The sequence below is a fragment of the Sitophilus oryzae genome, unplaced genomic scaffold, assembly GCF_002938485.1.
Source record: "Sitophilus oryzae breed Bouriz unplaced genomic scaffold, Soryzae_2.0 scaffold_810_pilon_pilon, whole genome shotgun sequence".
Lineage (NCBI taxonomy): Eukaryota > Metazoa > Arthropoda > Insecta > Coleoptera > Curculionidae > Sitophilus > Sitophilus oryzae.
Window position 1 is genome coordinate 2,368,971 of NW_022147429.1, and position 16,246 is coordinate 2,385,216.

The window sequence follows — 16,246 nt, forward strand, 5'->3', positions numbered from 1 at the left end:
AAATTCTAGGTAAAAAGGTGATTTGGAAATGTTTTCATAAAAATACAAAATTTTCCATAGCAAAAAAGTTACAGCAACTTGTTAAAAATGCACATTTTTGAAAAACACCCCGTAACTCCGAAACGATAACAGATATCTATGTGCGGTTTTCACCATCATGTTTTTGGTAAAAATTGAACTCCCCAGACACCGATATTATTTTTTGTCTATCTCCTATAGAAAAAGGTGTTTCCCTTTAAAAGCGTCCAATTTGACCCACCCTGTATATTACATACATTCAATCAGTTTATAATTTATTCCGTCGTTGTCCAATACGCAAATAAAAGTAAATATTTCAGTTAACGTCTCCTAACGTCTAACGTTTTGCTGCCAGGGCTAATCTGGACGGAATATAAATACATACATACGCAAATACCATCCTTTTTCTAATTCGAAAACTATTCAAAATCCTTATTTTAAAACTACAAAAGATTTGTTAATGCCCAACTCCTGATGAGACACAGATCTCTTGAAAATGCAGGTCTCTTAAAAGGACCACTTGAACAAGTTTAGCCTGTATTACGGACGTCTTCGCTGCAGACACTGCGATTAAGAACCTAAACAGCAGAACACAATATGTCACTGCGAGGGATCCTGGATCGTAAGCAATGAATAGGGGTCTGGGTGCAGCCATAGAAAAAGAACACATAAGGCTGTATCACTATGTTCCCGGCATAACATAATGCTCGTTAAAATCGTGGAAGAAAATAAAGACGATATTTTGGACGTCGAAGTATTAGTTATTTTATTTGTTGTTGGGCGCATCTTCCCAATCCATTTAACTACTCTTGAGTTAAAACTTTTGAAAAATTGTATTTAATAAATCCTGGATGTAAATTATTAGAAAATTTTCACTAATCATTTTAGTCTAAAGGCGCATTTACCCGAGTCAAGTGAATTGATCAAGTCACTTGAATTCAACTGATTTGAAAGCGTAGTCCAAGTTTACATATTTTGTGTCAAAAAGTGTTTTTCTAACTTGATTGAAAATGGCGACAGTGCGTAAGTCTGTACTTCAAACTTACAAAATTATGCCAATAGAATTGATTAGCCGCAGAACTATTTATGGCACAGTTAATAATTTAATATCAAAGGTATAGTTAGATGATCCTAGGAGATTTAAAAAAAATCAGGTTAGATGCAAACCAATTTTAATTTTTGCTTTTTGTACTTTGTTTATGTTATAGGAAACCCTACCAAGCTCTGAGCTGCATCTACGGTAATGTAGATAAAGCAAGCATAATTTAAATTCTCTTTTTGTTGGAAACAGTTGCACCCAGAATTAAAAAATAAGACACATTAACGCGTAACTCTATTTCTCCTCAGCTTAAGTTAGAAATTATTATGCTTTCTCTAATTTCATATTTCGGATTCTGGCTGTTCCATATACGCTCGTATTTTTCATAATTATTAATAAACTTCATAGCATTTTCTTCTGACCACCTACTAGCCGTTTTAAATACACCACCTGAACGTCAAAAGTTAAACAATTTGAACTAAGATTTGAATCAACTCACTTGAACAATTGACATGATTTTTCGAGATAGACGGTCATATTGCATTCATGCGAATTGAATTCAAGTGATTTGATCAATTCACTTGACTCGTGTAAACGCGCCTTTAGATTTAGTATCAGAAGACGTTTGAAGACATTGATTTTTTTGAGACAACATACGCAAGCAAAATATAAACAAACCGTTTGCTTATTTACCGTTTGATTTACTCACAAACTCAATAATATAATCTTTTTTCAAGATTTAACGACGTAATTGGTATAGGGTCTCGATCTTTAAGAGTGTGTGTATACATTACATACATTGAAACAGTTCATAACGTCTTCCGCATTGTCCAATGACCAAATACCATTCTTTATTCTGTTGCGAGTTTGTTCGTTAATCACTTTAGCACTCATGTTTTTCTTATTCCTAGGTTCCTGGTATATTTAGGGCTTCCACGCTTTATCTTTTTCGTTGGCTGCTATTCGAAGACATGTTTTGGTATAGTCTTCTCCCATTTCGCTTAAATGATAAAACCATATCAGATGATTTCATATTCCAAAATTATTTCTTAAATGTCCATTTATGCTTTAATAATTTCATTTTTGTCTCTGTCCTTTCTGGATATTATTATCATTTGATTTGGCATCGATCGCTACAGCTTTAATTTTTTTGGCATATCTTTCAATCATTTTCGGTGACACAGGAAGTTACCAAAAACAACTAAATACGTCAATTAATCCTAATTTATGTCATATACTAACATACCAAATCTCGTTTTTTTTTATTTGAAAAATTAAGAAAGTTATAGGGCTGTGTCACTTTTGAAACGCACCGTTATAAGATTAATATAAAAAAGTTATAGAATTTAGAATTTTAGGCAGAATCTAAAAACAGAATAAAAATTAGGTTAATATACTTTAATAAACATATTCGCCATACTTCTTTAAAGCACTTTGTATATTCGAAAATAATTTTGAATTGTGTATTTTAATATTCCCTAATTTTTTTTAATTAACAATTTTTCGTAATTCTTAAAGTAAACGAAATCGACTTTATCGTTGCCACATCTTAGATTTAATATTTTTTTTTTGTGAGTTAAGAACTGCAGTGATATACTGATGTTTTTATACTAAATAATTATAATAATTATTTAATTTATTTAAAGATCATCAGTCCACAAAAATGTTTATTACTGGCATAGTGAAAAAATAGATATCTACTAAAAATATATATAGTACAAAAACAAATGTTTATAAATGTCTATCTTTTTTTAGATATCTACTATTTTGAAAACTTGGTTTTTAATTATTTTCGGATTTATGCAACCACTCATAAATTAAAAAATGTTTGATTTATTGTGATTAATCTAATACCTGTGAAGGTTGGACTTGAGTTACAATAGCACACTAAAACACTAGTTCACCACAATACTCCAAAACACTTTACTTTTAACTCTGGACGTGTGTTTCACTATGTTATAAGCATTAGTAGATGATTAAAACTATATAATCAGCTGGTCGATCATCCCCTGATGATGCTAATATGGTTAACAAAACTGTTGCGCTCTTCCAAAGTTAACAGTAGAATGTTCTAATGTAATGTGTTCAACTAATGTTTGAATTTAAATTTTTGTTATTTAATTTGAAATTAATTTAGTTAGTCAATAAACTACATATTATATAGAACCAAAACTTTTCTGGATATTATTACTACTACTCATTACCATGTAATGACTAACTCTATTTGTACTAACATAAATTACTAACATATTTGATTGCAATAAATCAATCAATAAATACTTATAATTTACTACTATATTTACTTAATCATATTTATAGCAATCAAAAATAGAAAATGGAGGATATTCTGCCACCTGCAATCCAGAAACTAAATTCAGCTTATTATTTTTACAGGCACCTTTAGTTTCTCTGATATTGATTTGATAAATTCGATAACGAAATCGTCGGTTTTCTTTACTAGATGGCGACACCAGTAAAGAATATCATAATTTACAGAATTAGAATTCTCTGTAAACTTTGACAATATCTTCAGCTCTGTTATTTATAAAATAGTTTCTTATGAATTCTTTAGATTCAAAGATAAAATTCGTTTTCTAATCAAAAGCAAGAATATTTTTAAAACGAATCGCATTGTCTTTTATGAAATAATATATAAACCAAAATAAAATCTATAAAAAGTTTGTCGGATAAAGTAATGATTAAAAGAATATTTAAATAAGTTAGTACTATCCTTATTTATACAAGGGTACTATTAATATTATCAGATGCAAATTTATTTTCTTATCTTCAGCTACTACAACAATAATAAAAATGTAGATTAAGTAAATATCAATTTAACGGAACATGACTTATTAATCCACAAGATAATTGTATAAAATGAATTAATTCAATTAATGTCAACATACCTCGCACGTATGCGTATATATTTTGAATGTTGTCATATTCTAGTAGGTACGCTAAAACACAGGATTGACAGGATATAAGCAAATATCTAATGAATATGCAATAGACAGATAACTCTATGTATTTTCAGCTTAGTTTACCATTTATAAACAAAGTTAATTCTGTGAAGATATAGGTTCACTTCTTCCTTAAAGCTAAAATTATGACAACTAATTTTTCTAACTGCTGATGATAAAAAATAAATAAATATATTAGTATCTTGGATTTTGGTGCATCGTGGTTGATTTCTGTAGTTTATTGGTGTAACAAGGAGTTATGTTCAAATTAAAATAAAATTGTTATCATATTTAACTGGTCATTCAAACTTCTAAGAATATTTTTTGTAATATCTTTTACTAGAAATAAAACAGCTCTTACATGATCTCCACATAAATTACGAAGTCACGTTACGATTAAATCAGCCATATTACGTTCCCTCAGCAATTTCCTTAGCTGTTAACAATACCGTCACGTATAAAATGTGCTGGCTGGCAAGATAACTGCAGTTAACTAAAGAAGCGCTTCATTTTAGGCCATTAGAATGGAAGTGGAGTATAAAATACAAGTAAATTAAAATTCTACAAAGAGTGTCTAAAACATTTTGGATCTATCGAAACGTTTTTTGAAATATAAGATATTGAAGTATTGGTAAAGTTTCAATTTTTTTATATGTTATTTTAAAAATAACATATAAATTATTGTTACATATATATTTATTGGTTTTAAGTTAGACAAGTAGTTGTACATTTTTGTTAGTAAGACACTATCCCCCCCTTTACATATCTCTATTAAATTTAAATAATAGCAGTACTTAATGTTTTGAGAAAAGAAATAACCATTTAGCTTCTGAACAATTTAACATTTTATATATAAAATAATAAATTACACTTCCAGCTTTATCGTTAATTTTATTGGCACTATTCCAACTATTAAAGTACGCATAAGACCTTATAAATTATGTTCGTTGAGATTACATCTTTATCAGATTTAGAAAATTCAAGGTTTCCTTGAAATTTGAAAAACAGCTTAATACGTCATTATATGTGGGTATATCACCTTTATTTGATTTACACAGTAAGCTTATTTCTTTATTATATTTATGTATAGAGTGAGCCTACTGAAGGAAAAAATCCAGTCACATGTAGATAAAATATTTAATATATGTTTTCAAGGTATTGTACAGGGTGTCCCATTTTAGTTGAAATCATACGGTATCTCCGTTATTTGTGAAGATAGAAGGGTGCGGTTTGCACAAAGCTGTGCCACTTTTTTGTCAAACAAAAGATGCTGTCAACAAAATTTTCATAGCTTTCTTCGTTCCTGAGCTACAGGGTATTTTCGAAAATTTTGCAATTTGGGACAGCCCCCGTATCTCCGTTATTATAGATGAAATCGAGAAGGTAAAAACTGATTCCTGTAGAACTTTTTACGTAGAATACAGCGACGTAGTCTGTTTTTCTACAAAAAAAAAATATTTTTGAAAATATGAACTAAAGTTATATATTTTTAAATCGAACACCCTGTATATTTATAAATCGTATGATCCGCTTTGCCATGAGCTTCTCAAATATATATATATATATATATATATATATATATATATATATATATATATATATATATATATATATATATATATATATATATATATATATATATATATATATATATATATATATATATATATATATATATATATATATATATATCACTTTATATTTATTTTCAATATTTACTGCAATATTTAAAATATATCATTTTCTTGTTAATAGGCCGTGATAAATAACAAAATCAAAATGGTATTTATTAAAATAGACATACACATATTAAAATTTTATTTGGGATTAATATATTTTACTTTTGAACTGTTACCACTGAACCTCTGAATATATTTTTTCTTTTTATAACGGAATTTATTATAATGGGATGGGTTTGCAAATATCTAAAAGCTTGCATTATTAAAGCATTTTCCAGGTGTTCGACATTGTATTAGTTGCCACGATATATTTCATATTTCAAAAATCCCTAAAATCAGAAATCGAGAACGGACAAATCCGGGAATCACGGAGGTCGTCACATATGCCAATGTACCCATAGGTATATTGGTTCCAATTCATTGATTTGAGAAATAATAATTTAGCAAAATTCTAATCTTTTCGTTGTAAGTTAAGTTGTAAGGGGGAGCCCCATCTTGCTGAAACTATATTTCACGTAAATTAGCTAAAGGAATATTTAAAAGTTCCAATAAGATAGCTTCCAAGATTTACAAATAGCGGTAGAGATTTAAGTTTCCCTAACATACAAAGAATTAATTAGTGGCTCTCAAAATAAAAAAAGAGACAGATAGCTGTATTACTTTTAATAATTCTTTAGTTTCTTTTATTATCAATCATGGACTACTAATAAATATGATCTTTCAATATATATTTTTTTTAAATATTGCATTAAATAATGAAAATAAATATAGAGTGTTATATATTTTTGAGAAGCTTATGGCAAGTCCGATCATTTAATTCATAAATTTACAGGGTATTCCATTTAAGAAACCATAACTTTAGTTCATATCTTTAAAAATATTCTTTTTGTAGAACAACAGACTACGTCGCTGTATTCTACGTAAAAAGTTCTACAATAAACAGTTTTTACCTTCTCGATAGATTTAACAATAACAGAGATACAGGAGGTGTCCCAAATTGCAAAATTTTCAAAAAGACCCTGTAGCTCAGAAACAAAGAGAGCTATGAAAATTTTGTATACGGCTTTTTCCGTTTGACAAAAAAGTGGCAGAGGTTTGTGCAAACCGCACCCTTCTATCTTCACTAATAACGGAGATACCATATGATTTCAACCAAAATGGGACACCCTGTACAAAGTGAAAATTATTTTTAAAAATATTAACAAGCAAATTATATATTATGTAAAGTCAACATTGAATTTATTTTTAATTAAAAATATAGTAAACGTCCTAATTTATATGACACTTTTTCTAAATATATCAAAAAATATTTTTTTTATCTATACAGTTATGATAAATAATAATAAATTAAGATGAAAATCTGTTTATTTATTAAACTTTTTAACCGAAATTAATAGATGTCAAAATCAATAAATAACACAATTATTAAAGATATAATAATATTATGGAAACAAAAATTTAAGTGTAATATAAATATCTCTTCCGGCTGCAACAGATGCTTGTACTCAAAATCAGGTATTTGAAACAAAACAGAACATTTTGAAAAATAAAATATTTTATTTCTTGTAGATAAGTATCTTCCTTGATTTGACACAATTATACCGTCTCTACTATATACAAATTAATCTTAGAAATTTATTATAGATATGTATAGTTACACCATAAAGAATACAATTAAATAAATAAATTTGTAAATACTGTACAACGGATGATAATAGAACAATACAATATTCTGCAAATATTAATGATATGAATTAACATGAAACTTTTATTTTTTCTTTTAATTTTGAACTTAAAATAGACGGATTAATACTGAAATTACGGTCAAACTAATTAAAGATATTTTTACGGAACTAGCGTCGTTATTTTCTTCTTGAACAGCTACTTTGAACAAGTCGATTATTATCGTATCGTTGGCAGCTTCTCTGGCAAGTCCATACACAGTAGCATTGCAAATAAGCGCACTACCTTCGATAACACTATTGGTAACATTAGATGAAATTTCATATGTATCGTTGTTATAAACTGCTTCTGGTACATTAACAGAAAAAATACTGTTATTTTGTAGAGTCACGTAGCTACAGTTTAATAGAGTTTGGTTGCTATATCCCACTTCTATGGTCGGAATTGTACCGTTATCATTAGGAGACAATTCACTACGCTGTAGAAGAACGATGTTATCATAAGCAGTATCATTAATACTACTACTGATAAGCGTATAAGAATTGTTAGTATTTACTGAGTCGGCTTGAACTATAACTAAATCCAAAGCTGATTTAAAGAAGTTGTAGCTCTTTTTGTTCACGGATACGAAAACTTCTTGGAGTTGTGTAAATATTCCTAAAGCAACGCTGCTATTTAGCTTAGTGGTAACGTCATCTATTAAAGTTTTAAACAATATTGCATTGTTTACATCTGCCGAAGAGATTCCATGCGCATTCCAGATAGTCAGGGCTTCCTGCTTGCTAATAGAATATCGTTGAAGTAGGTTCGTAAGGTTTGTTGTTAATATCACGTTGTCATAAACAAGGTTTCTAATGTAGCTAAATAGATCATCGATTGTGATACCAGTTAAGTTGCAAGCACTTTCAACATTCTCTTTAGTAAAATTTCCTTTTTCAAACAGAGTCCACGGGTCTTCAGTTTCGTAGGCTATGGCATCTGAAAAAGCATTTGCATCAATTCCCAGAGCTTCCAAGGCTGGTCTAATAGAAGATCCAGATATATTTAATCCAGACCTAACGTTATTATAAAAATCTGTAAATGTAATATTTAAAAATTCAATGGTTTTGTTTAATCCGTCTGTACTGAAAACAACGCTAGACGATATATTTAGTGAAGTGAGAATTTGTAGAGTCGAATTGATAGTGAGGCTGTTGGCTTTGAATAGATCAAGAACATCTTTAGGTGGGATTGATACGTTATTGGAGCTGTCATAGATGAGGTTCACTACATAGGTGGGTAGTTTAGCTTCCGATACTTGATATTTGAGCTGAACGATGTAATCGTGGCTTGTGTTGTTACTGTCAGTTGTTTGTGAAGAAAAAATTTGTATGGAGACGATTAAAGAGAGCAGCACAGAAATTACTAGTTTCATTTTTCCAATCAGTTCTTGCTCCAGCTGAAATAAAACAATAGAAAAAATTAGTAGGTATTTTACAAGTATCCTTTATAGATTTTTTTATATAAATCATAAGAAATGTATTGTTTCTTCTTAATAAATAAATAACATATTTCTATATAAAAATTAATAATACATATAGGCTAAGAGCTCGAATGGGTTGACTATTAATTGCAAAATTAAAAACAATAGCCGGGGCACACACGAGAGGTATTTTTAGCAGATTTTTGCTCTCACGGATCAATTCTTCCTATTAACCCGCACGTTAGTGCTCTATAAAGGTAGATGCCGCTTAAATGTTAGATCTTTTGAGGGTTTTGTATCGATGAGATAAATAATTTTAAATATCTGCCTGTTAGTGTGCGCTGTGGGGTAAGATCCTTTGCCTACGTGTATTTAATTTTTTAATTAATTACGTGTTATTAAATATGGAGCAGACAAAAGAAACTTTGAATTATTTTAAATGTATCGACAAAGACTTTGTTTATAAAAAATAAATAGAGATAAACTTTGCTTAAACAAAAACGTAAAGATGCAAGCTTATAATGAGCTTGTAAACTTTTTAAGAAGAATTTGAAGTACTCTTTAGCAGATAATTTTTAAAATTTCACGAAATAATGACATTTGACCATATTTTTGTCTTTAGTGGACCCATTTTTTATATACAGATCGACTTATATTTTTCAATTTCCCGCAAATTCAACAATTTCCCGCATACACAAACCATGACACATTTTTTTTCTTCTCCATCCCGAATCTTTTACCGCAAAATGGCAGGACGGAGCTTTTTAAAATACCTCTCGTGTGTGCCCACGTAATCTCTTGTTATATGAAGCGGATGGACCGATTATTTGATTGCATATATGCGCAGCATCATAAGTATAGTATATGAGGCGTCAAGTTGTAACCCCGTCTTATCCTAATAACGCTTTTTCCAAATAATACTCAAAAACTGTTTTCGCAAATGTTTGAAGCGTTATTTTACAAAAAACGTGTTCATTTAGTCGAATCATTGTTTTCATATTGGTTTTTGTAGAGATAAAATTTAATATTTAATTTTTATTAATTTATTTTTAAATTATTTCATTTTTAAAGAGAAAAAAACACCTTCAAAAACAAACCTACAAAAAATAATTCGGAAGGCAGGTTTGGTTGCAGTATGATGCATATTGCGAGTTTAGCTACAGAAAGATATTTGCATTCTAACTTGTAATTATTAGGTACCTATGCTATTTTATTAAAATTAAGTAAGGATTTGTGAGGGATAAGATCTCAGTAGTAAAATTATATTTGTGTAAAAAGCCTATGAAAAAATGCGGGATTTGCAAAAATAATGACAATAAGGCAATATAAGTGGATAGAACGGATTTTGCTGCAGTAAGGTAATTTGTACTGAATTTTATACACGATATTTCAAAAAACATGTGCCATCTCTCGTGGGCGACTTCCTGTCGTAAATATAAGATGTATTTTCCATATTAATATAGATTCGATTCTGCTTTGTATCGTAACTACACAGGGTTAAAGTCTTCATTTTTTTTCGATTTATTATAATTTTCTTCCAAGTGCTTTTCGCGATACGAAAGAAATTTTGGTGGTCAAAGTTGCTATAAGTGCGACATATCTTAATGCTAAAAAAGTTTGCTTAAAAAGTGTTATTATTCTATCTACTATTAATATATATCATTAGGCCATTTTTTTAAATAAATAAGGCGGGTTTTGCTACTTGATGTTTCATATTGTTTTCTCCTTAGCACATAAATAATCGGCTACTAAATATTGTATATAAGAAACTAAGAAAACTGACCGAAAAAAAATTGCCCGAAAAAAATTGGTCGAAATCAAAATTATCCGAAAAGTCAATTTGCAGCCAAAGATTGCTCTAATACATTTAAACACGGTTAATTTAATAAAAACCAAACTAAATCAACACCGTATTAAAAAGACTATATTTGGTGACAATGACAATTATGTCACAATTATTGTTATTGGGCAAGTTTATTTTAGTGTTTTATTATTTTTATTATTATTTTAATTAATTATACCAGGTGCGTCTCAAAAGTGGCTCACTCCTAGAACTTTTTTATTTTTTCAGATAAAAAAGCGAGATTTGGTATGTTAGTATATATGACTTAAATTAGGATTGATTGACGTATTAAATTGTTTCCGGTCACTTCCTGTTTCACTGGAAATGATTACAACTTTTGATTTTTAAATGGCAACCTCTGTATTTTTTTACTTTATTCGATAGAAAATAGCACTCTGAATAGAATGACATATCATATGTCAACTTTTGACATTTTCCAAATAGTTTATTTGAAATTATAACTTGCAGTTCGTAACGAAAATTTGACTCGAAATATTAAGTGTGTGGTATCAAATTATTCGCTTATGTGTGGTATCAAATTATAGGCCACTGAGCCACCCTCGTTCCATTTGAAAAAATTGAGATATGATTAAAATACGATTTGAGCATTTTCTAACTGGTCAGGATAAGATACTAAAAACATTAGAAGATCAAAGTTATTTTTCCAAGGCTCCTTTATTAAGAATTAGTGTTTTAAAGATAGCCATGGCACTCTAGATTATATTTTAAAATACAATTTTTTATTAAGCGAGAATGTCAAAAGTTGATATATGATATGTTATTCTTTATAAATAAAGTAAAAACGAATAAAGTAAAAAAATACCAAGGCTGGCATTAATGCAATTCCAAAGGTGAAAATCAAAAGTTGTAGTCATTTCCGGTGAAAGAGGAAGTAACCAAAACCAATTGAATACGTCAATCAATCCTAATTCATGTCATATACTATCATACCAAATCTCGTTTTCTTATCTGAAAAATAAAAAAGTTATAGGGGTGAGCCCCTTTTGAGACGCACCCGGTATTTTGGGCAAGTTTCTAGTTCGATACTATTTACTTAACTAAAAAACCATATTCTCATTGAATATACAGGTTGTCCCAGAAATTAGTACAAGTATTTTAACTGGTAGTATATTTCAACCCCAGAAACGCGTTTTTCGCGAAAAAAAATATGAAAATTCGATTTTTTTTTAGATTTGGTTAAAAAAAAACATAATTTCTTAATAATATGGCAACATAGGTATTAGATTAAATTTACAAGAAAGAAAATCCAGAAAATTTGCAGTGGTTCTCAAAATTTTAGCAAAAAATCATTTTTTTGGAAATTTTCAAAGTAAAATAACTCCGTTATTTTGGACTTATTTGAAAAACGATAAAGAGAAAATATGTTTCTTTCATCGAGATCTACCACCCCTTAAAATACTTGCACTTAATTCTGGGACACCTTGTATAATCGTATTTTGAGAATTTATCTAAAAGTGACTCAAAATAAAAATATTTTTCAGGAGAATGATGACCAAATTCATGTTATTATCGTTAACTTTATGAATAATATGAAGAGAGATATGCTATCAAAATAAACAGATACTATTAGTATCCTCAAACTGAAGAACACGCATAAAAAGAAGAGTTGCATTGTTCACTATTTACCCACAAAATTATCCAATTACAACTATTTATATAGCATTTTTTTAAAAATAATAATTATTATTTCAGGAATATTTTCTTCCATGAATTTTACGTTACTGTGTATATAACAGTTGTTAAGAAACAAAGAATTATATGACATCTCATAGAGTTAAAAGACTATCTCTATTTATTTTTAATGGTGATATTAGAAATTATTTAAGAATTTATACAGGGCGTTTGAAAAAATATGTGCTATCTCTTGGGGATGTTTCTCGCTTAAAAATATGATTTATTTTTCATATCAACTTAGTTCCGATTCTGCTTTGATTTGTATCTACAGGAGGTTAAAGTATATATTTTTTTCGATTTATTATACGTCTTCTAAGTGTTTTTAGCGATTCGAATGAAATTTTGAGTGCAAAAGTCACTATAAGTGCGACATATGTATATTAATGCTAAAAAAGTGTCGACAGAATCACAATGCAGGGACGTGCATATGCGTTATCACTGGAATATTTTTCTGAAATAAACTGTGAGCCACTGACTTTTTTCCCTTGCTTACACAGTTAGGTTGGCTGTTTGATGCTTATTAAAGGTGTCTCTTGAGATTTTGTCGTACTCATTGATTCCTCAACAAATAAATATAAAAAAGTCCTTATGAACACAGGTGCGGAAATGCTTCGTTTTAAAATTACAGGATGTTAAATCATTAAGAAATAAGTAATTTGTAGTTATTTTAAATACCATTATGTTTTTCTCGTTTGAATTTGCTGTAGGTAACACTGAACATCAATGTCATAAAATTTAATAATAAATTAGATTAAATAGATAATTTATCCATTTGATTTTAATTTTATTCATTGGGATTAATAAAATTTTGTCTCATCACAGGAGATCGAAATCGAATTTAAACGGCATACACAAATTAGCTAATAAGAATAAAAATCAGTGGCGCACAGCTTTTTTTAGAAAAATAATCTTAGCGTTAAAATTTGTCGCACTTATAGTAACTTTTACTCTCAAAATTTCATTCGAATAGCTAAAAGCACTTTAAGCAGCAAAGTGCTTTTAGCTATAATAAGCTATATAAGCACCCAAAAGCAGCAAGAAATTTATAATAAATCCCAAAAAAATTACTTTAAACCTCTGTAACTACGAAACAAAACAGAATCGGACCTATGTTTATATAAAAAATAAATCTTGTTTTAACGTCAGAAATTTCCACACGAGAGATGGTACATGTTTTTTGAAACACCCTGTATGATAAACTACTCAAAACAATTATCGCATATTTTCTAAAGAAAAATATTTATTCTAAAAACAAGACACTTTGAATTCCCTGACTTACGTTTTTAAATAGTATTTGTAGTCGGCCGGCTGTTTAGTTGCAAAATGAAAACGATACATAGGTACTTACAGAACCGATCGGCCGACTATTTGATTGCATGTGAGCGCGGCTCCATAAGGATATGATATATACAAATATGCAACTAAATAGTCGGCCGATTAGAAATTGCCAGTTAGTGTATAGCTTAAGGCAAAGATAATTCTACTTGCTTAAGGCTACGCAATGCAATCAAATATTGGGTTGATCGGCTCTATATAAGAATGTATTGTTTTTACTTTTGCAACTAAATAGTCGGCCGACTAAAAATTACATCGCAGTGCGTACACTATGTATCCTAAGAACTCACAAGCGAAAGGCAGAAAAATGCCTGCTTCATTTGGAAATATGTAATAATTACTTTTATTCAAATATGCGATAACTGTTTTGAATAGTGTATATTCATTTATATAACTACATATCGTAAGTCTATACTAAACGTTTTAATTAAAAATATTTACAGTAACTAATATGTAATTAATCCCACAAGTAAATCACATGCTTTAACTTTAGTTATGCTATTTACTCTAAGTTATGTTATTACTCTAAGAAATAGTGTAAGATCATACAGGTATATGAATATGTACCTGTGTGATAATATAATAAAAATTCACAGCTAACACCTAAAATAGTTTATTATAATTTTTGACTAGATATTGCATTTCTGCTATTTATAAAGTGAGAAGAAAAGTAACAGTTGTAATAGTTGTTCTACTAAATTTCATATAATACGCACATCATATCCGGATTTCATATAAAACGGAAATATTAATAAAAATGGTACACACCTATACTAATCACATGAGCAAGACACAGCACTAATGATGTTTGACAAACTAAGACGAAAACTGCTTTCAAAGACACCTTGATTACGACAAGTGAGATTTTTTTAATTGCCGTCTTATATCAAAGAGTAAATAACATGTCTTTGTTTGCCGACGAGATAAGTTGAAGCTATAAAAATTGGATATGCTACTGCTAAAATATGAAGTCATTCAGACCTGGGATATGGTATGAACAAGATTTCAAATACATTTTTAAATATTTCGGAAATAATTCGTATTTCTATAACTAAACTTTAACATAATGAAAGCATAACTATTTTTAGCATTATTTTCTACAAATAGTTAATCATTTATATTCATTCCATTTTTAATTTTAGAATACAGTTATAATTATTAAAATAGTTTTTGAAAAACTGGCTGAAAAACTAAATCAAAGGAAAGTAAAGTATACTTTGAGTTAGCGTATCTTTTTGCTGTCAGGGCTAATCTGGACGGGGCCTACTTTGTTTACCCGGGTTTAGAACAGCAATCCTCAGATATAATAACATATCAAGCATAGAGAAAGGTAATAAAAAGAGAGTGGTAGATTAAATTAGGGCAACTGGCACGCTATTTTTATTTTCCTGTGTGGCAACTCAGATGCTTTAAATTTATAGAAATTGAGCTTCGGCTGACTTTTTGTTTCCAGCTTCTTCTAAAAGCAGCTGTAAAAGCTGTACTAAGAGTGAAATTATTAGGACGTCGACTGTTAATATATATTATTACGCATTAATTAACACGATTACGTTACAATTACATTAAATTGTTAGCATTTTTGATTGCATTTAGACTAAAGGGTTTAATTATGCATTAATATACTATGATTAATAAGCAATTTGACATTTTTATTAGTTTCTTTAAATTTTCGTTTCATTGGTATTTGTTGAAACTTTTGTTAACACATTTTAACTATTTTATCTTCGAAAATTGAATTTGTCAATTTGCTATTTGAAAATTACTTGCCCACATCACAGAGTAAATAATATTATTTAGCTCAACATTCAACAACAAAACAGTGTCTAGAATCCAAGTTTAAATTCATTTAATTTAAAATAACAAGATTATGATAAATAATATAATAATAATATTATGTTATAAAATGTTTAATCACACGGCATTTAAATAATATCAAATTCAACTTTTGACGGCATGCGTTCGCCACAAGGTTAGTTTATCCTTTTGACACAGCAGCGCTAGTGAGTTCGCTTCTAATTTTTACTATGCAAATGCTTCTCTCTTTTTATTACTTTCTCTATGCTATTAACTTAGCGAGTATCTAAATCTCTTTATTCATGAAATATCTCATCTCATCTTGTCTTTAGCCGACATGAATGAGCAATGGGTCTCAATAGATTATTCACACTTGAATTGGTACGTCAGGATGGAAGTTCTCAAGCATTCCCCGTCCAATCACCCACATCGTCTAACGTTGCTAAACTTCGGTAATCGAACTTGGAAAGGGGCGGGGGACTTGTATTTTATTGTACTTTAAATTTATTAAATTGTAACTGATTATAGAGCCCTTAAGAAAACTGATTATAGACCTCCTACCAGAAAAAAAACATAATTTATGCATGCGAAACCTCAACACATGAAACGGACATCATAAGGAAACTGCAGGTCGTACAACACTCACTGGGAAAAAATATGCTGGGTATAGATAACTTTAAATTGCCCACTCCCATGTTATTCTGGAGACAGGAACTTATTCGGATAAGGAACAGTTTT

At 29.3% G+C, this 16,246-nt stretch overlaps 1 protein-coding gene across 1 annotated transcript; it reads right to left on the reverse strand.

The window, feature by feature from the left end:
* Positions 1–7,237: 7,237 nt before the first annotated feature.
* Positions 7,238–14,570, reverse strand: LOC115889021. The gene is made up of 2 exons (XM_030908926.1): positions 14,483–14,570; positions 7,238–8,817 (listed from the first exon to the last, which is right to left on the reverse strand). Exon 2 carries the CDS (start codon positions 8,791–8,793, stop codon positions 7,489–7,491), a length of 1,305 nt encoding a protein of 434 aa, XP_030764786.1. The 5' UTR covers positions 8,794–8,817; positions 14,483–14,570; the 3' UTR covers positions 7,238–7,488.
* Positions 14,571–16,246: the final 1,676 nt, after the last annotated feature.